General features: G+C 38.9%; 1 protein-coding gene across 4 annotated transcripts in view; it reads left to right on the top strand.

The window, feature by feature from the left end:
- triob (trio Rho guanine nucleotide exchange factor b) overlaps positions 1 to 23,613 on the top strand; it is a 93,283-nt gene that overhangs the window by 21,524 nt on the left and 48,146 nt on the right. For 2 of the 4 annotated variants that reach the window (XM_088305750.1, XM_088305752.1), the window contains exons 1-8: positions 13,241 to 13,325; positions 13,407 to 13,599; positions 14,460 to 14,564; positions 14,685 to 15,155; positions 16,734 to 16,856; positions 20,902 to 21,093; positions 21,743 to 21,874; positions 22,583 to 22,813. In XM_088305750.1, the coding sequence (XP_088161876.1) occupies positions 13,447 to 13,599; positions 14,460 to 14,564; positions 14,685 to 15,155; positions 16,734 to 16,856; positions 20,902 to 21,093; positions 21,743 to 21,874; positions 22,583 to 22,813 (1,407 nt within the window). In that variant the 5' untranslated portion in view covers positions 13,241 to 13,325; positions 13,407 to 13,446. Of the gene's footprint in view, positions 1 to 11,325; positions 11,401 to 12,518; positions 12,634 to 13,182; positions 13,203 to 13,240; positions 13,326 to 13,406; positions 13,600 to 14,459; positions 14,565 to 14,684; positions 15,156 to 16,733; positions 16,857 to 20,901; positions 21,094 to 21,742; positions 21,875 to 22,582; positions 22,814 to 23,613 lie in introns of those variants that run through there. The other 2 variants (XM_088305754.1, XM_088305751.1) reach the window with 2 other exon arrangements.

Here is a 23,613-nt window from a genome sequence, read left to right on the forward strand (position 1 = left end):
CCAGTCGAACTACGCTTCTACATTGGCACAAAATGGCCATCATGTTCATCAACAGATAGGGCTGTCTATCTTTGGATCCAAATCCCTTTGTTACTACAGTTGGTAGGTATGTGGGGGTGCGTGCGTGTGTGTGTGTGTGTGTGTGTGTATATAAATATATATATATATATATGTATATATATATATGTATATATATATATATGTATATATATATATGTATATATATATATATATATATATATATATATATATATATATGATGTATTAAGTAGTAATGTCATAAAATCCATTTTTTTAAACCAAGCTGCGTAACATCCCATTTAAAACCTGGGACATCACACCCAAAAAGCTGCTCCGGGAGAAGCCGCCACAATTGTCAGAGTGCCCTGAAATGACCCAGACACAAGTAAATGAAGAGTTGAAAGGGATTTTGTCTAAGTGTGCGGCTAAATAGTGAATGTCAACATATTTTTTGTCTGTGGTATTTCAAGTATGTTTACACCCGTGTATACAATCTGTTCTTTTCGTTGCCTCTCATTTTGCCTCCTCGTAATGGTTAGGCACAGTGTTCCCATTTGCACCTGCTTTTCAAACATGCCATTTAAAGAAGCAAACTCAGCATCTCAGCTTTTATAAATGCGTTAGGATTCAAATTGAAGCCGAAAGGTCTTACATGTTTGTTGTGAGATAAGTAAACAATGACCAAAACAGATATTAATATTACGGTGTTTAATGTAAGTAGAGCGAACATTCGGAGGATTACCAATCATTATTAAATCCTATTTCACTCCTAAATCCAAAAGTAACAACTGCATTTGGCAGTCTTAACTTCTCTCTTGTTTTAGGGAAGAGCTCCTTGGGCACTCAGGGAGGGGATACACTGTTTAATGCAAAGCATTCGTTGTTACTAAATCTTGTCTTGGGGAGGGGTTCCTGTCATGGGGGGGACAAGTCAAAGAAAAGCTAGTTGTGTCAGCAAAAAAAAAGGAGCTGGCAGTGCCTTTGCATTTCTTCCGCTCAATGGGTGACAGGACGTTAGTCGATATATGGCTCTGCTTTTGTCTGGATGCCTTCTTGCCATGCCGGTTACAGGCCGGGAGCAAAAACTGGTCGGATGATAGTCATTGCGAGAACTAAATAGGGTGTAGCATTTGCCTCGACTGATCAGATTGGGTTTGGGACAATTTTGTTTAGCAATGGCGGTGTTGGACAACCACAGCTGGCAGTACGCCCAAGCAGGGAAAGTCCTGATCAGACTGTCGGGTAATGTCGTTTTTTTTATACTTATTATGTTTATTTGATTGTTGCTAGAATAAAGATAACATGCATGCAAGATGACGTGTAAGACAACTTTTCTTGTTGAAGTGAGACTCTGATTGTGTTTTTGAGGCTAAAAACTCATTACAGTATATTATTATTATACCCATGTATGGTTATTTTGTCTTTCTGGGACTCCATTTTTGCACCATAGTGCTGTTTAAAATAAACCGTGTTTTGATATTGCTTTCAATTACCTGGATCAGTATAATTGAAAACATGTGGAACAGTTAATATATAAATAAATACAGTACATTGTGCCATTAAATCTGCTATGCTGCATTATTTAAAGATATGCATACTATTTGTCAGGCTTTTGAGCATATGCTATGCATTAGTAGAAAACACTGACACAGATGGCCTAAATGATGCATCGGTTGCAACTTCTATTTAGGAACTCATTTGGCAAGTGCAGCAAATCAAGCAGCTTACTAGCATTGCGACTAACTGCAAGATTCTTAGTGGTTTATTTTTATTTTGGTAAACATATGAAAGTGACTGACAAGATGACGGAATAAACTCACAGTTTGTACTCTCTGCAGTCTGCAGGATCCACAGGCTCTAAAATAATATAAATAGAATGTGTTTTTACCATTACCTCGTTTTATATTGCTTGGCACTTCTATGCTGTGTTAAAGTTAAGGAAAATACGGTATCTCGCATATTTTTACGCATGCTATTACAGAAGACTAAGCCAAATCTGAAAGAATACTCTTTTGTGAAGCATATCAATTGTCGTTAAGGTTGTAATTCAACGAGTGTAAAATATGGGTTTTACTTTTCGGGGAAAAAAAAGAAAATCTGTCTTTACCGATTGTTTTTAACCAGGCATTACTACTCCCTCCATTGTAAGATTGCAAGTTATTTACATTGGATATTTAAAAACAAACTAAATTAACACAAGCAAGTGTTATTACATGCTGTATCTGTTATTTCGTTTTACCTGTAAATCAAAAGAATGCTGTCAAGATGTCTGCCTAAAGATCTAGTGTGTAATAATGTAAGTCTTGCGGAGTAATGGAATATATCTAACAGAGGGTCCCAAAAAATTAACTACATTCCATTACAGTACAATCTAAAAAAATAATTGGTTAAACAAAGATCTCTGATTGGACAAAAACGGTCAATATACAGTACAGTTTATTGAAATTCTGGAATCTAATGTTGGCTGTTGGCTTCCACATATGTTTTTTTTTTTTTTTTTTAACTTCAGCAGTTACAGTTGACCCTGGATCCTGGAAGGTTCCTTAAATAAGAACACATTAAGTACTCGTACGTGATGCACTGGGTTACCAATAGTTCGGCCAAGGGGTACATTAACCACAGAAGCGAGAGACAGAGAGTGATACAATGTGTCATGAGCAATGAGAATAACTTGACTATTTGGGAATTGTACTCAGAGGAAAAGTTGTTAATCAGGCTCACCAAGGTGTGAAATGAACAGAGAAGCAGCTGTAGCAGCATCATGAAACCACATGCGTTGCATAAAGCCTACAAGAAGACATTGCAGTAAAGAAACTGCTTGAATTATACACTTCATTGTCCTCATAATTAGCTCTGCAAAAAAAAAAGTTTCTCCTTTAATGAAAGCCCCTAGTCTAGTTTTCTCTTGAGGCTTCTTTTAAGTTGCAACCACACCAGTAAACAAGACCTATCATTATGTATTTCTTCTTTTGTTCTATATGAAGTTACTATGAGGGTCCCATGCTCAGTGAATTGTTTCTTATATTTTAATAATTGCCTCATAGTATATTGATTATTATTATTATTATTATTATTAATATTATTATTATTATGACTTTATCTAAATTATATTTAATTAAATATTCAATACTAATTAATTTTCAAAAGTTTCAATTTAATTTCCTTTCTGATGACTTTTATTGGAGTTCGAATGGGCAGTACCTAATGTAGCCAGTGAGTGTCCAGGTTGATGGACATTTTACGTTGGATTCATAATTTTCATTATGAATATGTAAAGTTAAACTATACCCATTTTTTTAAAAATGCACACAAAACTATCAGGAAAGTTGAATCAGAATACTCTGTCCCAACAGAAATGTGAGATTCTCCTTCTCGCTACAAAATTCCCTCATTTCCCCTTTATTGTGACATACTGATCTAGTCTTGTTTCAGTGTTTTGGGGTTATATCCAGGTCGAGGGGTTGTGGTAGGAGCGATGCGAGTGTTATTTTTACAGTAAGTCACACTGTAACAACAATATGAGAAACCCAATGTAAGTTGAGCTCACCATAGTCTTCAGACCTCCTGCCAGCTCCGGCTGAAGGTCACACAACTACACTGAGCCTCTTTTAAAAAAGGGGACAGTTTATTTGAGACATACATACGATGACGTCTTTTCAACTGTAAATGAATAAGAGACATTTGGTGTATGTACAGTCAATATACTACATCTATGAGAGACAAAGGAAGTTGCTCATGGTTGTTTGTCTCTCAGACAACACAGTGGCAGCATGTACAAGTGGTTGTCACACACGGGGCACAATACAAACATACAGCTTGTAACTGGCCATTACTCACTTGGTTTATATGGTAAACACTTTCAGTGGACCCCTTGATAGCCTGATGTCCCTACACACCTAAGGCATTTGTATCCAACATTGCACCTGCCTCCTAGAAACTACAGTTAGAGGCAAGTTTGACCACCGTCATACCTCTGGGTCAATGAATGGGGAGCTATTTAGTGTTGCACCAGGTGCTGGTAGCAATACCGAATCAATTTTTTTTATAGCGAAAAGGACTTTGTATTAAAGCTCGGACTCGCTGTCAAAAACCTGATTCGCTATTTGTGTTGTCAGTGAACAAGTTCTGAATTGAGTTATATCTTTTGCACTTCTACGTATTGAAAAAAAAAAACGTCCTTGTCCGACAGATTAATCCAATTTGATTAAAATGGTAGATGGCGTGCAATTATATAGTGCTTTAGCCACACAAGGAGACCACATGAGTAGCCCATGGAACTGTTCCAAAAATACCTCACTAAAGGTGGGGCATCGTGATTTTCTAGGAATGCTGTATAAGTGATCATTTGAATATGTAAACAAATGAAGCGATTTGCAGCAATAAAGTGATGCATATTGGTATTTACAATGTCTATATCCTAATTGATCAATGTCTTCACATAAATAAATGTAATTAATTCTTAATAATAACTATGGCAGTCACTAATTAATCTTTTTATAATTGATCCACCTATTGCTTATTCCATCGATTGCTTGAAAATTCCGCCTCTCTTGACTTATTTGGCTCGTCGTACTCAAAGAGCTGCAAGTTCTCTTGTGACACATTTCAAGCTCTTGCCTTCATATCAAACCGATCGGTTCCATTTGACGGGTCGGGAGTATTTAAATTTCTCTCTTACAAGAAAACATGGCATCAATAGCACCGTCCAATGTATTTTACTTATTTTAAAGTGCAATACAATTGCAATTTGAAAGCACGATTTTGCAATCACAGAGGCTGCGGTTTAAATGGTCATTATTGACAGTAGAGGTCAGAGTGGGATTCACAGAATGCGAAGCTAACGCTGCCACGCTACTTTCAGCCGCATTAGCTTTGAACTTTCTAACATGCTTGATCTTTTTCACTTGTTATGGTTATAACTTCTCGTGTTTGGGGAATAAAAAGCTCACTGTTCACATGTGTTTTCTATTTTGTGATGTTTTGGCTGCCATTGTATGTTTTTGCACGTGTGTGGAAGTGTCTGATGACTCTCGGACATATGCCACTGTTGTAAAGATTGACTTACATTGACGTGTCTAATGTGAAATTTGGACGCTTGTCTCGCAAATATTTTTATGCGAGCTCACAAGAAGAGGGGGGCAGGGGAGGGAAATAAGTTCACAAATCGCCAAACAATTTGGTGACGGACGGTTGTGCTGGCTGCTATCTTTGTTGACAGTTACTCAGTTACACATGTAAACAATTCAGCCCACTCACAAGATCCTCCGACTTGCTTGCTCCTAATTCTTCAAGCCTGCTGCTCCTTTTTTGTCTCAGTCCCGGCCTGAAAAGGAAGCTTACTGTGTTGTATGCGTCTCGGTCCCAAAGACAGCGATGATATTGTTGTCCCACATTGATTTTATTTTATCACACGCATTGTGTGAGCGTGTGCGTGTGTGCGCGCGTGTGGGTGTGTGTGTGTGTGTGTGTGTGTGTGTGTGCATCTAAAAAAAACAAAAAAAAAAAAAAAAAAAACGATGTGTCTGCTTGTTCATGTGCATGCGTGTGACGTTTTCAGTACGTTCCCGACCCCGGTTAGCTCTCGCCCACGCAACAACCGTAAATTCTCCTCGCCCTATGTGGGTGGAATGGGCAATGGACTAAAATTTTAAATGCGCTGCTGGTCACGCAAACGCACCTCACCGCGCAAACTGCATTGACTTTTTGAAAACTGCTGGCCTAGTCATACATGCATGTAAACACGCAACATACCTGTATGAACTTTCCACCATTGCAATTCAACAAACACAGTACTCCCACTCTTCACGGAACATTAAATAAAGTTTTTGAAAATCATTAATTGCATGATCACCAAGTGCTAGTTTGTAAAGATAAAATAAAATGAATGTTAACCATAAATTCATTCTCATCCAATACAGACATATATGGTGACGTTCCTTGCCCACCACATCTGTTCACAGCGAGCACAACGAGGGCAATGTGACAAATACCTTCAAATTCTTGCATTCCACACCACCCCACGGTGTGGTTCGCACACTGGGATGAGCCCCAGAAATGACATATGGGCGAGCCAACTGAAATTCATCAGTCTCACTGTGTGACAGTTTCTGTTAGAGTTTCATGCAGCTGTGATTAAAAATAAATCACTTATGTAAGAATAGAATAGCTGTAGACTGGAGTTCAAACAAAGTCATTCATTGGGAGCAGTAAGGAAATTTAAAAACTTACAATTCATATTTTTAACCCCAGTTCCCTGGAACTTCAAAATCAGTTCAGTAGCAGTTCAAATATCAGATGAAAACATATGTGTCAAGTAACGAGTTCTTCCTCTGACATTGAAATTTTGGGTTGGAGGCGACGTTGGTTGGGATTTGGAATAGCAACCAGGAGAGTGTTTCATGCAGTAGGTGATTTTATTTTATAGTCTTGACCTCATTGTGACCCAATAAAACACTTGGGACAAATGTGGGTGCAAATTGTAACAAATTATGTAATATTCCACCTCAATTTTTTTGGCTGATGATCCCGTAGAATTATAAATGATGTGTGGTTGTACGAAATACACATGCGGTTTGTCTTTGTAATTGCTCTCAGTCTGAGGTCATATTGTTATGACACGGATGACAGTCATCATATGGTAAGCTAAACTGAACAAATGAATCAAGTTGAAGTTCACTTGAGGGCTAATGCAGCGGTTCCCAATCGCTTAACAAAAAATATTTCATTGATCGATTCTGAAAGAATTCTTATTTGCAAATCAGGTGCCTGTGCCACTCTATATGCGTCAGTCACATGAGACATTATATAAATAATAAAGCTCTCAAACTAGCAAAAAAAAAAAAAGAGAAAATGAGGACATCTAATTCTGGCGAAATACCAGTATCTGCTTTTAAAAGTTTTTGAGCAGTACTTTTTAACCATTAAGGACCCCAAACGTTGAAATAATGGTTCAGTGGTCCGTTTGTGAACAAACCAGTCAAAGTGACGACCTCTGCGTTAGAACATGATCACCTGCTGGAGTTGAGGAATGACTGAGGCCTAAAAAGTATTTTTCAGACAACTACTCTGTTTTCTGGAATACAATTCAGGCAGAATATCAAGACAGTGTGAAAAAAACCCACTGAATTCCTTCTTACACCGCATCTCTGTTATGGAGTAGACTGGAAATCTGTAACATACTCAGTGGTCATTATCTCACTACCCCAAGATGAGACCGTTTTTTTTTTTTTAAATAAAAAACATTCACATTCACTCTCATACTAAATTGTATTTTAATTAATCATTTTCTTTAATTTGTTTCTATGCAGTCGGTTAAAATATTGCTTTAGGTGAAATAGCACAAAAAAGGTCATGGAGCTTGATTGTTGTGTTTCACATTGCAGTCCAAATTTAGTACATTTATTCCCGTTTCATTTCATTGAAAGAGCTTATACACAGCGTAATTTTGGTTTCAAGGATGTCTTCCATCTGTGGTGTGAAGAAATGTTCAAAGAAACTCACGTCAAACAATAAAAATAGCAAGACAGACCAGTGTGTCTGGTCCAACTTAGGGAACTAAAGTGGATGTTTTCATGGTTATGCATTATTGAGAAGCTAAACATTTTGCCTCGACTAGTCAAACTGTATAGCGCAGTTCCAAAGAATCTGATTTCCATGCCCTCATTGCACATGAAATGTTTTCACATTGCACCATTTTACTTTGATATCAAACAAAACAAAGACATCCTACTGAGACCTAATTTTAAAGCGAACCATGAACTCGTTCAGTCCCACGCTTATTCTGTGACCTCAACTTGTATGCTTCAATTTTGTCTCACACTCTGTATTCAGCGGTTTTGGGTTTGCCTCGAACATAACATCTAAAAACCAAGGGGTGGCTGACCTTTGAATGATCTACTTCAAATCACTAGAACTTTATAAATAGCGTACAAAAGAATATTTCGAATTTACATGAGGGTGTGCTCAACAAATCTGTGCAAAGAATGGTTGAAGGTGCTTTGATAGTCGTTTTGTTTTAATTCTTAACCTGCGTCCTCCAGCAAATGATGAGCGAAACCACAGCGTGCTCCTGTGGCATTAATAGTTTTTATATCACAAATGTGAAGTCGCACCGCAATGTAAAGTATTTTAATCCAAACAATTGACCGATAAATCAACTGACTGTACCATACTGTACTGTACTATACTGCATTGTACTATCGTATGAGAGCGCTCAAAAGCAGTATGTAAGCCAAATGTACTGCTCTGTGAACAATTTAAGTGGTTTAGGGTATTTTTTTTCCAGTGCTGTCATGATGCAGATTTACACATTTGCGCTTGCATGCAATTATGCAACGATATGTAATTTTGGGTATCTACCTTATATACATGTGTGTTCCAATTGAGAGATAAGCATAAAGCGCCCCTGCCTTGCTACCAAGGTTATAATCAGGATTTTAAATTAACGTCTTTTTATCCCCAGCCAATGTGTTCAGTCTTTCCCTAAAGTTACCACCCAATCAGAATTTCCACTAGCAGTTTTTTTTCCTTTTTTTTTTTCGAGTGTAGCTCAGCTGCCTGTTTTTATCTTCATCTCTCACACACTGTTCATTTCTCGGTCTCTGGTGGCATGCTAGACTGTAGGATGTATGTATATATATATATATATATATATATATATATATATATATATATATATATATATATATATATATATATATATATATATATATATATATATATATATATATATATATATAAATATATAAATATATATATTTATATATATATATATATATATATAAATATATATATTTATATATATATATATATATATATATAAATATATATATTTATATATATAAAATATATAAAATAATCTCTCTTCTCTCTCTCTTTTACTCTCTCTCTCTCTCTCTCTCTCTCTCTCTCTCTCTATATATATATATATATATATATATATATATATATATATATATATATATATATATATATATATATATATATATACGGCCGTATATATATATACAGAGAGAGAAAGAGAGAGAGAGATTTATTTTTAAAGCGCTCTCGTTTGATCAAAATGATTTCATATATACCAATAACATTGGTTGCTTTATGATTTACTACCTGTCTTGTGCTCATCTGATCAACTAGATGATGGATCTGTCTCAGTCTTTTGCGAAGATACATTTCCTCTCTGTGTCTCTTGCTATTTGTCCATCCATCTTCTACATCAAATTAAACATTAGAAAAGAGCCGACAGTGACCAAGGCTGTAAATTGCAGGTCATATTACCGGGGCTGTGACTGTCTGTAAAATGGATTGCTCTCATTACGAGTGTGCTATGCACAAGCAGTCTGTGATTGAAAATGTTTGATTCATGCTTGGCAGACTTGTAAATGAGTTTATTTGAAGTGAAGAGAGATGATTGCTGCTGTGATTGTATTGTTACATTTGTGTTAGTATGCGCAATTATGGGTGATGATGGCATTTCATGAATGACGGTGTGCGAGCTAATAATTACTCCTGCGATTTACTGTTGAGATTCTCGGTTACGTTTGTTGCATGTATGCCGGGGTGGCTGTTCATCATTAGCAGTTTATATTTGGCAGATGGCTATTGACAGTCAAATCAGGGGATTATGTTGGATGTGCATAATATGGAGACACTTGAGTTCATCTAAAATTAGTCACGGGATACTACAACACATTTGTGATACCGCATTTCAGAGAAAACAGCAATGGAGAGCTATATATAAGTAAGCAAGTAAGTATATGTTTTACTAATAGTTATGGTATATTATATATATTATCTAAATGGCCGCATGGTGAAAATAAATAAATAGTTACAGTATAATAAAGTTACTGATTCTGTTACTGAAATTGTTCTCCCTCACCAACAAACATACGGTATATATTCTGTATCAGAATATTATAGTATTGTCTCATTCCTTTATCCATTCAATGAATCGACTATCCTAACCTAATGCGCATCGCTTGGGTTGTTAAAATAATGTGGCTTCTTTTTATATTTTTTTACAGGATGAATTGCTCCAATCATATTTGGCCTCCACCTGTACATACCAAGATTTTTTTGTGGTGCACGGTTTCTGAAATATAGTTGGCAGAGGAAATGAAATTACCAGTTTTTTTTATTCATTTGATCTTCCAGTGACAAATATTTTCAAGTAACGTTTCACAATGCAAGGTTGAAGGTGAAATCTCATCAAGGCACCTTTTGGAGTGCTTCGCCTTTGTGGGCCGTATTAACTAGGTTCAACAAAGGCTGTGACACAGCAATTGTTGTATTATAATTGGCTCCTAGTCTCGAAATTTGGTTATGTGACTAACCAACAAATAATAGTTCATTCCCGCCACAGTAAAGAATGATGTAGTCTCAAGGTGTACAACACATCTCTACACATTTCCTGCTTTCAAATATGGGGAATATGAAGTTGGTTATAATGCTTTCAGCCTGTGGAATATCAGATGTTCTCACTTCAAAGGTGATTTTTGAGAGCATGAAAATGAGAGTTCACAGTAAATGTGAGACTTGCAGCTGTGATGTTGAAAAAGTCCAGTAATGCGTGAAGAGTACTGGATGAGGCTAGAATATCCATGCCATATTTTTTTTCCTTCCTCTGTTTTGAAGAATTGTTTTTCTTTTTTTTCCCCAGTTGTTTGATTTCACCTATAGCATTCGTTGCTCACCAACACAAACTTCTCTTTCTTCATTGCAAAATAAGTTTCAGTTTTGTCTACTCTGTCCTCTCGCAACTTCATCTGTATTCTCTCTTTGCCTTATCACACGCGTTTTCTTTGAAGAACATTACACATCAAAACATCCATTTTTTTATTCAATTACATACAGGTTGAAAAGGGTTTGCAAATCTCAAAATGTACACAACTTCATTAGAATTCTGTTTTGTATTCGAAATGGATTCAGTGGGGAGCAAATCAAAACGGCCATTTTGAAAAGATCACAAATTCAAGACTGATATAATCATATGTAAAGTAGCCTGAATAAAATGGTTTAATATTTTGCAGGTGTCCACATTGATCCGCAGCGCTATAACTGGCAGCATGCGTGAGTGTGAAGGAAATATCTACCTTTCCTCCTCAACAAATGCCAAAGCGTTGGCACCCAGGGAATTTAACACAAACCGAGAATAACAGATTAGGCTGAACTGCACTGAGCTCATGCTAAACTGCCCACATTGTGTTGGCTCAAATGGAAATGCAACAAATGTCAACGTTCTGCAGGTCCGTTGTTCCTGATGCAGCCTTTGTCTTTCTGACCTCTTTGCCTGTGCTCTTTGTTTAGGCTTTCATCGCAATGAAGACATGAAGGCCATTGACGTGCTTCCCATCCTCAAGGAGAAGGTGGCCTTTCTCTCAGGTCAGACACTCACATCAGATTATCACATCAAACAACAATAGAACTGTGGCGCTTAAGTGCAAAATGCTTCATAATCATGTGTTGTATGGACCTGTACCCCCTTATGTGGCCATTTTATGCAAATGAGCCATTTCTTAACCTTCCCTGCATCCTGTCAGACCAATGTCGAGTGTGCTTTTGTTACCTTGACAACCGAGGGAGTGGGACGAGGCGTAGGGCTACTGATAGCCCAAAGTGAGAAGAAAAAAATGTCTGAGTAAGAAAGAGCGAACCCATTTGATGATTTATATCAGGGGTGCCAAGATCCAGTCCTGGAGGGCCGCTGTCCTGCATGCTTTCAATCTCTCACGGCTGCAACCTACCTGATTAAAATGATCAGATCATCAGTAAGCGCTGAAGAAACCTGAGAAGTATCCTGCTCATTCGAATCAGGTGTGTTGCGGCCAGGGGAGATGGAAAACATGCAGGACGCCCGCCCTCCAGGACCGCAGTTTGACACCCCTGATTTATATATTTGTTTTCACTCGCTGTGGTAGCACTTCATGGTCAAGTCGCCAAATTATGCTTACTGTGCATAGAAATAAATTTGTTTTTCTCATTATACTGCATTTTTCATAATTTTGGGGGTATTTTGCATGGATATTATTCATTAATAATGCAGTCTTTACCAAAATATTTCCTTGTATCACTGGTGAAACTTCAAAGTTTCCAATGAAAGGGCATTATAATCAATCAGCTGATTCACTAATCGTTAAAAAATGCTGGGGGTTTTGTGAGGTATAGTCATGATTTAATCGTGTCTTGACGCAAGTCTTGAGGCACCACCGGGTGCAGCCAACAGAGGTACTGGCAAGTGAGCCTAAAATAGTTTGGCGTAAGGAAGAAAAATATGACATCACCAGAACTTGAGCTGGATCAATGCAGATCTTGGCTGTGGCACAACTCCTCCCGGCAAAAATATTTTTTGCAGTCCAACACTGGCATCAAATCCCAAGTTCAGAACATTTCTCACCACATTAAAACTTAAGTAATTATCTGATTAATCGATTGTTAATGCTGGGCCATCCAAAATGTATTCCGATCTGGCCTTTGATCTCTTTCTTCTGAACTACGTACAGGAGGCCGAGACAGACGAGGAGGTCCTGTTCTCACGTTCCCAGCACGGAGCAACCATGATAGAATACGAGCAGAAGACCTGCGCAGGCTCGTAGCCTACCTGGCCACGATCCCCAGGCAAGAATCACGCAAAGCATGTGTGCCCAAATACAGTACGCATGCACCATCAAACAAACATTTAGCAATGTTGTGATCCTATGTCATTATTCTTTTGGACTTATATGCAAGAAACACAAAATAAAAAATGTCACAAAACAGTGATTCTAGCTGTCATACTGTTTAATGGGTCTTTGTTTACTTTCTTTAAGTTCACATACTTTAAGGTTGTCTTGCTGCCCATTTAATTTAACTTTAGTAATGGAGCTATTCTTTCACATGATTAATTTAGTCAAAGTGAATCTCGTATCAATTTTACTCATTGTCTTAGTGAGTGCTTTTTGGTTCATGAGTTTTTTCCCCTTGCTCTCTGTCTCTCTCTCTCTCTCTCTCTCTCTCTCTCTCCCTCCCCTCTTTTATTCTATCAAGCCCTTTGGCGGCTGTGGATCTGTTTTCATAGTGAGGTCAGACCAAGTTAGAGCAGGAGGCCCTGTGCCTGTTTTGCTATCCTAACTGGACAGATTTTGATTTAAACCTTTTAACACCGAGAAATTACCTTTTATGGACTTATAAGGCGCTGGGGACGTGTGGTAAGCAGTGGTGGAAACTGAACTCTCAACTGTTGCAACTAGCTTTGGGCTCTTTTAACTTAACTAACATTTACGTTGTGGCAGCTTTAGCAATAGAGCTTTAACTTTTGTTTTCTCATAGAGGTACTACATTGTGACACAGTTCATCAGAAATGCTTTTATAGAAATGTCCCATTGTTTCTTCTTGTGTGATCTGTCCTGCAGTGAGGAAGTGGTCAGACATGGCTTCACAGTCATCGTGGATATGCGTGGCTCTAAATGGGACAGCATCAAGCCTCTGCTGAAAATCCTTCAGGAATCCTTCCCTTCCTGCATCCACGTCGCCCTCATCATCAAGCCAGATAACTTCTGGCAGAAGCAGAGGACCAACTTTGGTAGCTCCAAGTTTGAGTTTGAGGTAGGGGGGATACATGACACTTTAACGAATGCCCGACTACTTTACTTGATTGTTTGTTTGGTTTTTTATTTAGTAACTTATACATACACATTGTATTATTGTTGACTTTAAAGCTTTTCTTTATCGGTCCGATTTTAACAGTGCTAATTGCATTGCTGCTCAGTGACCGTGGCACCGTTCGGTCCCATGTGGTCACGTGAGGCTGGTATATTTAGTCCTGACCCAGTTACTATGGAAACTGGATATATAGGACACCATGATGCATTTCACCCTAGCGGTGAGTTTTACTAGGACAAGCTACTTGTTGTCTAAAATGAGCAGCAAAGTTGAGGGTGGCAGAGAACAAGCGTTATTAGCCACCCACATCATTTAAGGCTGTTTATAAATGTTATGACCTTCTGGCATTTATTATATAGAAATGTCATACTTGAGTCTATGTCGAAAGTAAGTCTAGCTATCTAAATATGAAAAGTGCAAACGTGTTTAAATAAACATTATCTCATCTCATATCTTCTAATTTAAAATTAATACATACGTAATTGAGCCACCAGCAAATTTGTTGTACATTCTCAACAGTTCTCAACCGTATTTTATTAACGTCTTAGTTTGTTCCACTGTATCGGTCCGTCTAATTAACAATAACAATGTCTATTACATAAAGTGACTGGAATGTTTTCACACCTGTCCAAACAGTAGATGTGAAAATCCACACAAAGCTTGACATTCTTTGTGGTGGTTAAGTTTAACTGTGGGAAATATTTGGACATATTAGCGGTTTGTTGTTTCGGATTGTGTCGTGGCTGATGATCGCTGTCCTTTTGACCTTCATGTTGTTTCTGTCTGCTTTGTGATGCCAACAGACAGTAATGGTCTCTTTAGAGGGGTTATCCAAAATCGTGGACCCGTCGCAGCTGACAGCCGACTTCGATGGCAGTTTAGAGTACAACCATGATGATTGGATTGAGGTTTGGCTGCTTTCTTGAACCCAAAAACCTGCATTTAGTTCACCCAAATAGTCTGAGAGGAGCTTGAGACTCACTCAATGTATATTTCCAGTTGAAAAAAATGTTTGAATTTTTCCATAGGTGCGGCTCTCATTTGAGACCTTTGCCAGCGATGCAGCACGAGCTTTGGCACGCCTGGAAGAGCTGCAGGAAACTCTGTCCCAGAGAGATCTCCCGCGGGATCTGGAGGGGGCTCGGCGGCTTATGGAGGAACATGCGGCACTGAAGAAAAGGGCCACTAAAGCCTCAGTGGAGGAGTTGGACACTCAGGGACGCAGGCTGCTTCAAAGGCTACAGTCCCAAACTATAGGAAGCGGGACTAGTGTCGAAAGCGTATATGGGAATCGAATTGGCGGTGCAAGTGGAGAATCCAATGATCACCACCATGGCTTCTACACGCATGCAGATGCTCACAACCTGGGAGCTAAAGTGACTAGTTTGTTGGATAAGCTTCACGGGACACGCCAGAACCTGCAGCAGTTGTGGCACATGAGGAAGCTGAAACTGGACCAGTGTTTCCAGCTGCGTCTTTTCGAACAGGATGCAGAAAAGGTCAGAATGCTTCTCAGTACTTTTGAATAGGATGAGCCGACTTTACTGTTTGTATCAGCCATGATATTTCGGAGGTCCTAAACCAGGAGGTCATCTAATGTCTAACACAGCAATCTTGGAGACATGACATGACCTCCACAGAAGTCAGTAGAACAATTTTGATTCGCATGCTGGCTACCTTTTCTTTATAATAGAAAGTTATTGGTTCCCTGATCGTGGCCCCTGCCGAAAGAGGATAAAATATAACATAGATGTACATTTTTTTAGATCCTGTATTGTTGTATTGCATTGTTTTACATTTTTTTTACCCATTGAGTAATTGTCAAACATTTGTATAGTGAGCCGTGAGAAGTTTAGTTTATGTAATTTGCGCATGCATATATCAATATGTCATATATCATTTTGTGACACGGTAAGATGTGTGAGGGTAGCATGCACAATCATGAGTTTATTGCGGTGGTGTGCGTCATGCAAATTGAATTCACATGCATGCAAACATATTTTTCTGATCTGTCTTAGTCTGTTGTCGCCGCAATATTTTGCTCTAAGTGCTTTATGTGATTTCTTTTTTTACGTACCTGTTGCTGTGTGGTGATTGAGAAGTTAGCGTTAATCTTCACAGTCGTGCACCCAAAAATATGTAAATTGGTTTCAAATAAGAACTATAACACGAAATGTCGTGTAAGACGCCTAAAAGTTGCTGACATAACTGTCAAATCTGCTTTGAGTGTAACTATCTTCTCATTCCTGCTCAAACAAACATTGATTGTGATCTTGTAAGTACGTTCAGATGTCATATAGATTTTGTATAATCTAAATATATATGTTTGTTAGAGGATTGCTAAACAATTTTAGATTAATTACGGTACATCTACAATATGAAATTGCGATCTCATGCCAACTGGTTTTAGCTATGAAATTCCAGTGCTGAAAATGAGTCCCACGCCAGCCCTCAGTATGAGTATGTGTGTAAAAACAGTGGAAAATGTGTGTGATTGCATGTTTTCCATCAGTATTCTGTGAGAGTTGAGTGGCATGTGCAGAGCTGGTAAATGCAGCTATAAGCGCTGTGCAGAGCTGCGGGCAAATGCAGAGGCCTGCTGTGAAACGTCTCAGGGCTGTAATTTAACACACATTTCCATACACCAAGCATGTCAGCATGGAGGGAGCCACTGATACCGATGCTTGGTTGGACGCATGGTGGACACGGTCTATATAAGATTTGGAAAGTGCTTGCAATTTGGATAACATGCTATGCATTATTTGAAATGTCATAATAATAGCATTTATTTTGTTTAAATAACAGCAATCTGCTAATTTAAAGCATCTGAAACATACTTGAATTTGACTGTAAAAACATACAGTCTCTACCCTGGCATTTTTCTCACATCTCATCACAAAAAATTATGCAATTGTGTCTAATGTGTCAATTGTTGTACAGCTTATGCTTAGTGTCGTTATGCTCCTGGTGTCATCGACTGTTACCAAAAATCCATCTCCTTGAACTACTTCTTAAAACAAGACACAATTGGTCCATTGCATCGCCTAACTGGTTTCTTGTTGCTTCTCTGTGCGTAGATGTTCGATTGGATCATGCACAACAAGGGTCTTTTCCTCACCAGCTACACAGAAATCGGGGGAAACCACCAGCATGCTGTTGAACTGCAGACCCAGCACAACCACTTTGCAATGAACTGCATGGTAAGACGCTGCCGGTGTTGTGCAAATGTATACACACACACACACACACACACACCCCCACACACAAGAGCTGCAATCGCCAGCTATCATCATTACTGTCATTCACAGTAACGAGTAACACTCTGCCCTCACACACACCCTTCTCTTCTCAGTCATTCTCCCAAACCCTTCCCCTCTCTTTGGCTGTGACTTGCCACTGTGTCTGTCCTATTATTCAGCTGTTTGCCACTCAGCCTCGCTCTGTCATATCTTATCACAGCTCTGTCCCCATAATTGACCCATATTGCCTCCCTGGCCCTCCCAAAGCTGTGTGCTGCTCTCTGCTGCCCCCCTTGCTGGAGCCAGCAAAACGCTTTTCCTAACTTCTCCAGGACTTCAGACTGCATTGACCCTGCGGTCCAACACTGCTCTGCTTGTTCACATCAAAATATTCTGAGTCTAATGAATTTCCTCAGTGCAGGCACAGAGTGGAAAATCAATGTTGGACCATTTATTTCAATCTCATTTATGTGTTTTAATGTTCCCCAAATATGGAGCCTTTCTTTTGACAGATATAACTACAAACCAAGCTGTAATCTGCGTATCTCATGGGCCACAACATTTGGTATCACTGCACTAATTCCTCTATGATGCATCCTTGCTAAAAAATTCAAATCAAGAGCCGCATTCTCGGTCACTCAAGATGTTAATTTTATTTCTTTTTTTTCTCCTTTCTCTAAAATAGGTATCTCCTTCATATTGGAAGTGTTGCATTTCTTAAAATGTAATCTATTAACTGTTCATCACAAGATAGATTATCTACACTTTTAATTGTACAGTCACTCACTTGCCTGTCGGAATTAATAAAGCAGTCAAGCCGCTTTACTTTGGGATATAATTTGCTTGTCTATTACAGTGCATTTTTCCTACTTTTGAGAGGCCATATTTTGAAACCAATCTTTTACTGAATCACATTAGAATGTGCAGGCAAATCAAAATTTGTGACTTGATAATCTAACCACTGGATTTATCTTAGGCTATTGCTAATAGCCCAGGGGCTAGCAACACTGTGTAAATCCTCCCGCTCAACTATGACTGGCGTTAGGAACCAAAGCCAGTGAGCAATGTCAGCTTTAGCCCTTTCCAGCAAAACTGCCCAAAGCTAGTTGTGTCAACACTATGGGTTAGAATGAACCAATCGCTCCTGAGACAACAGTAGTACAAAAGACAGATGGGCCTGCAGTATAAACGTGTTCTTATAAGAACAAAACACACACAGGCTCGTTCAAAGTGACCACCCATTCTTCCACAGGAAGCCTTGTTTCCCTTTCCTGTTGCTTTCGTGACTGAATGGAAACAGTGCGTGAAAGAACAATGTGTGAGCAAGTGTTTTTTTTGGGGGGGCGGGGGGGTTAATGCTGGAACTAATGCAAAATAACAAAAAAAATACTGATGGTTTACAGTTAACATTTAGCATGTGACTTTTAGGGCACAGTTATGATTTGTCATTATGAGCCGAATAGATATGAATCAAATATCTTTTAAATTTGACACTTTTCAGTTGATTTAAAAACAGTTATATAATGTTTGCCTCTGATTAATTTTTAGACGGAGAAGCAAAACTCCCTGCGGCAGAAATGAATAATAAATTGCATGTTTAATGCTAAGGCGGAAGTCTCGACAGTGTTCTGTAACTGAATTAGATGCGATGACGTCTTGTGATATTTCACAGAATAAATTGCAGAGATTTATTGTCTGTATTACTTTCCAATTGGACAGTTCTTTAGAAGCATGTTTTTACTCTGATGCGCTTTCCTCAAAAAGTAGTGCATCTCGCGGAAGTGGTATGTACAAATGCAAACTAAAATTCTTGTGAGGATACACTCTTCAAAATCCCCTTTTGAATTTCTGTATTCCTGATTTCATGATTAGTTTGCCTCACATTCTTAATAAACTTTATATGGTATTTGTTAAGACATTCTTTGGTCTCCATGTCCAGTTCTGTAGTTCAATGACAAAGCAAGTAATTTAGCTTTCTGAATGCCTCGTCGTCTTTGTCTTCCTGCATTTCCCGCTTTGACTCGACCCCCTGCCCTCATCAGGTTTAAATTAGGAATTCTGGCTCCCAATCCCAGCCCCACCCTTCTCCCGATCCATCAGTTTTAGATTAAGCCTTTACCGCCGGCTGCTTTCTGGTCTTGCAGCTTCTGTTATTTAATCACATTCATAATGTCTTACAGATGGTTCAAAAGGCCTTCAGGTGCATTAGTTGCAACTTGGTAACTCTATGCCCCCTGTTCCTCTCTTCATGTCTGCATGCATGTGTGCCTAATGCCTGTCCCCCTCCTGTTTTCCTCACTGAAAATCCTGCAGTATAATACCTTCAAGCCACCATTCATAAGATTGCTTCTCCTGGGATGTTTGATTTGTAAAATTGTATAATAGGATTAAAGTTCCACTATTCACTGCTGTTCTTTTGTGCTCTTTTTACCGAACTGCTGTGTGTTTGAGGACTGTTGGACTCCTCAAGCGCTCATGCGAGCTTAAGCTTTAAGCACACTGCTGCTTCACAACATCAGGCTGAGTGTAGCACTGTTGATACCCAGTAGCAATACTTGTCTTGGCTGTAAACCTGTCATGCATAACATTGCATTTTGTTCTAATATCAGAAAATCTGTTCCAATGCCTTTCGGTTAAGAACGGAGCCCATCTAAAGATCCCGAATGGCTTTATAGTTTTGATGAAAGCCAGTCATTCATGATGCAGAAACCACCCTGTTTCTCTTTTGGGGGCTGTTGTTAATATTTAGTTAATCTTCACTTCCTATTGTGATCAAGACAAGAAAAGTAAGAAGCCTAATAGGCGCCTGGAGCTGTAATTGAATAGAATAACAGGCTGTTACCAGTGTGTTAATTAGTGTTCGCTGATCTGTGCCTATCTACACACAACAGCTTGAAGCCCAGCTCTTAAAAAAAGAAAAGACGTTTGAGGGGCAAACCACTTTTTTTTTTTTCGTATTACTCACTGGGGGTTTTCTTCCCATGCGAATTACTTTATAATATCCACAAATCTTATGTGTGTGAGCGTGGATGCGTGTATTGACTTTAACTCCCTCTTGTATTGCTTGTGCTGTGAGATTAAAATTGTGGCACGCAAATTAAATGCCATACTTTTGGGTTTTCACATCTTTTGGGTGCATGCTTTTCATTTTCAAATGTCTCATTTTTATTACATTTTAGATCACTGGTTCCCAAACTTTTCTTTGCTGCAGCCCTCCCTTTGGAGCAGAAATTAAGAAAAAAAAAAAAAGTTCGCAAATCGCCAGACAATCTCATGACCGGCGGTGGTTGTGTTGGCTGCTAAATGCTATCTTAGTTGACATTTAAACAGTAAACAATTCAGTCCACTCACAAGATCTTCCTTGCTCCGAGTACTGCAAGCCTTCTGCTCCTTTGTTGTCTCAATCCCAGCCGATAAAAGAAGCTGTCTCTGTTGTATGCCTCTTGGTCCCGAAGATGGTGATATTAAAGTCCCACATACTTTTCATTTCATAATTTCATTACATCATTCTCTTTCCATCTATCTATCTATCTATCTATCTGTCTATCTAGGTAAAGAATTCACAGCTGCACGATGCTTGAAAACTTTTGTAAAATATTAGTAAAATTTTTACAGTGCTCAGATTTGACCTAAAAACAAAAAGGAACAGTACCCTAAAATGTACACTGTTTATCAGAAGCACAACAGTACTTTAGCTGGTAGGCATGGCTAAACCGGACCAGATATACAAACAGGACAGGACTCAGTATGTGCTGATCGCAGCTGTTGTTTGTATTTTACTTACATGGCCTTGATTGTGCAGAGTTTTAATCAAACACCAGCATCCACTCTATGTTGCACCATCTGTTTTCCATCGTCAGAGGTCATTGATTTAGAATAAGGATACCATCAAAAAGATTATTAGAAAATACTATTACAATTCCTAACAAATTGAAAAAAATGTAAGTCATCAAATAACTCGGTTGTGTAACTTTGTTGTGTATTTTCTGTCTCTCCATGTTCACAGAATGTGTATGTGAATATCAACCGGATTATGTCAGTGGGGAACCGGCTCCTGGAATCAGGCCACTACGCCTCCCAGCAGATCCAGCAGATTTCAGGCCAGTTGGAGCAAGAGTGGAAGGCCTTCGCTGCAGCACTGGATGAACGCAGCACCCTACTGGAGATGTCTGCCAGCTTCCATCAGAAAGCTGACCAGGTATACTCACACACACACACACACACACCCCCACACACCCAGTTGGAGTAACGTCACAGCAAATATGCATTTGTGTGTGTTTGAGGACTGAAGATGAAATCTGAAAAATACAATAAAAAAACAATAAATCACACTGTTATATGTTTGATGGTATACATGATTAATAAACAAATTGTTTCTAATCTTTATATCATTTGATATCCAAATTTATCATCGCATTCTCATCGAAAAAAGAACAAAAATAGTCCTTGAATGTCTGTATCTGCACCACACTTTATTTATTTCTCACATTCTTATTTATTGGAACACTTCAGCAAACAATATATGAGTTTTTATGGTGACAGCCCGACAGAGTGAGCTTTTTTTTTTTTTCATTTCATTGGCTTGATCACAGCTAAACTTTACCCAAACAATTAGTATATGTGGCAAAATGATTGGAACTTGTTCTATATGAAATATTGGTCTTTTCAAGCATTGCCAAATTATCAAATCAAAATAATTTCTAAGCATATTGCCCATTGTTAAACATTTGTCTGGCTGTATGTACATAGAAATTGACAATAACAGTTCGCAATACTTCAATTACTTCAAATACTACAATTTCTCTGCCTTAATGAATGTATAAAACTTGTGTTTGTTCTCTTCCCAGTACATGAGTAAAGTGGAGCCATGGTGCAAAGCATGTGGTGAAGGAGAATTGCCATCGGAACTCCAGGACCTGGAAGACACAATCCACCGCCACCAGGGCCTTTATGAGCACATTACCACTGCGTACTCTGAGGTAAGTACACAATATTGAGACCCACTGGATGTGATCTTAGGTCGTGTCAACCTCAATGTCCTGTCTCTGTCTCACCACCTAGCAAGAGGATGATTGGCTATTTCATCTTGGCAAGCGTGTTTATTAGTAATCGCTTGCACTATATTCATGTGATCTTTGCATTTTTCGTGTTTGTCAAATAAGGGATGGCCCAAATTATTTGCTCAGCTAGATGTAGATGTGAGGGGCAAATCTTGCTCCACATTTCAGTACGCTCATCATTCGCTTCAAGCCACGGCACAGCTTTGGGCCTTTTTCAGAAAATACCCCCCTACTAGGCTCAGGTTCACTTGGCTGTTTATTTTTTGGTGGTGAAACACACAAAAAGTTGCTTAATTTTTTATTTTTTTTTGGGGGGGGGGTGCATTTTTCATCTATTGTGCCGTGCATGCGCACCTGCGTATCAGTTATGTTCACCCTTGACAATGCTCTTTTATTAGCGCATGACAAAATTCCATGCAGTACAGTAAAAATCACAGGGAAAATTTCTCAATTCAGTTATACAGCACGAAAAATAGCAAAAAACTACATACTTTCACAAAATTTTAATTGTTATAAATTATTAAAGACTCAATCACAAGCAGCTTCATGTGGATTGTTTGTTTTGGCTTGCTGTAATAATCATAGCAGTTTTATCACGCATCTGAAATTCCATATCACCTTCACCAGGTCAGCCAAGATGGCAAGTCTCTCTTGGACAAACTACAGCGACCTTTGACCCCAGGGAGCACAGATTCCTTGATGGCATCAGCGAACTACTCCAAGGCGGTCCACCACGTCCTGGATATTATCCACGAGGTCCTCCATCATCAGAGGCAGCTGGAGAACATTTGGCAGCATCGCAAAGTTCGCCTTCACCAACGTCTGCAGCTGTGTGTTTTCCAGCAGGATGTACAGCAAGTAAGCAACACTCACATTATTGTAAATGCAGAAATTTATAATTGATGAGTTGCTGTATTACTGGTAGCGGTGAGGGAATGCGGAGTGCATGATCTGAAAGACATCAAATAATCGGCATCAAGCTCCTCCAAAGACTTATTATGCTTCCTCCTGGGTTTTTAAAGGGAGACCATCTGTCTACTGAGCAAATCGCCATGAGACAGTCTCAATGGCGAAGCTCTTAGATCAAAACTACTGAGTTGGTGTACGGCACCTTCTCTCTTTTCTCCCCTTCGGGCTTGAACTCTTCTGTGGCTCGCTACCCCCTCACACGCTCAGCCTCAATCTCTTGTATGCAGCATCTCAATGAATCTGGCTTACACGTCTTCTATCGTGCCTGCTTCTATTCTGCCACGTCTCTATTCTTCCTCTCATCACGCATCTCTCTTGGTAGTGGTTTCCATGGCGATACAGTTTGCTGCCTCATAGTGTGCGGAGGGCATTGTGAAATGTCGATTATCAAAACATTGCCTGAGACTTTGAGATAAGCAAAACGCGTCCTAGCATCAGCTCATGTAATGCAATGTGTTCTATCATCTTTAAGTCTGTAAATGCACCGATTAATATTAATATTATCATTATTCAATGTGGAAATGTCACATTGCTGTATGTTGCTTTAAAGAGAAGCATTTTCATTTCGATAGAGATGGATGCATTAGGAAGAAAAGAAAAGGAAGCATGAGCAAGCAAAGGACATGACATAAATCCTTGTAATTTAATGGCTTGCAGGGCCATTACAGTCAGGTGCGCCATCTACTGGT

The sequence above is a fragment of the Idiotropiscis lumnitzeri genome, chromosome 10 (genome assembly GCF_059441095.1).
Source record: "Idiotropiscis lumnitzeri isolate Australia: NSW breed Sydney's pygmy pipehorse chromosome 10, RoL_Ilum_1.0, whole genome shotgun sequence".
Classification (NCBI taxonomy): domain Eukaryota; kingdom Metazoa; phylum Chordata; class Actinopteri; order Syngnathiformes; family Syngnathidae; genus Idiotropiscis; species Idiotropiscis lumnitzeri.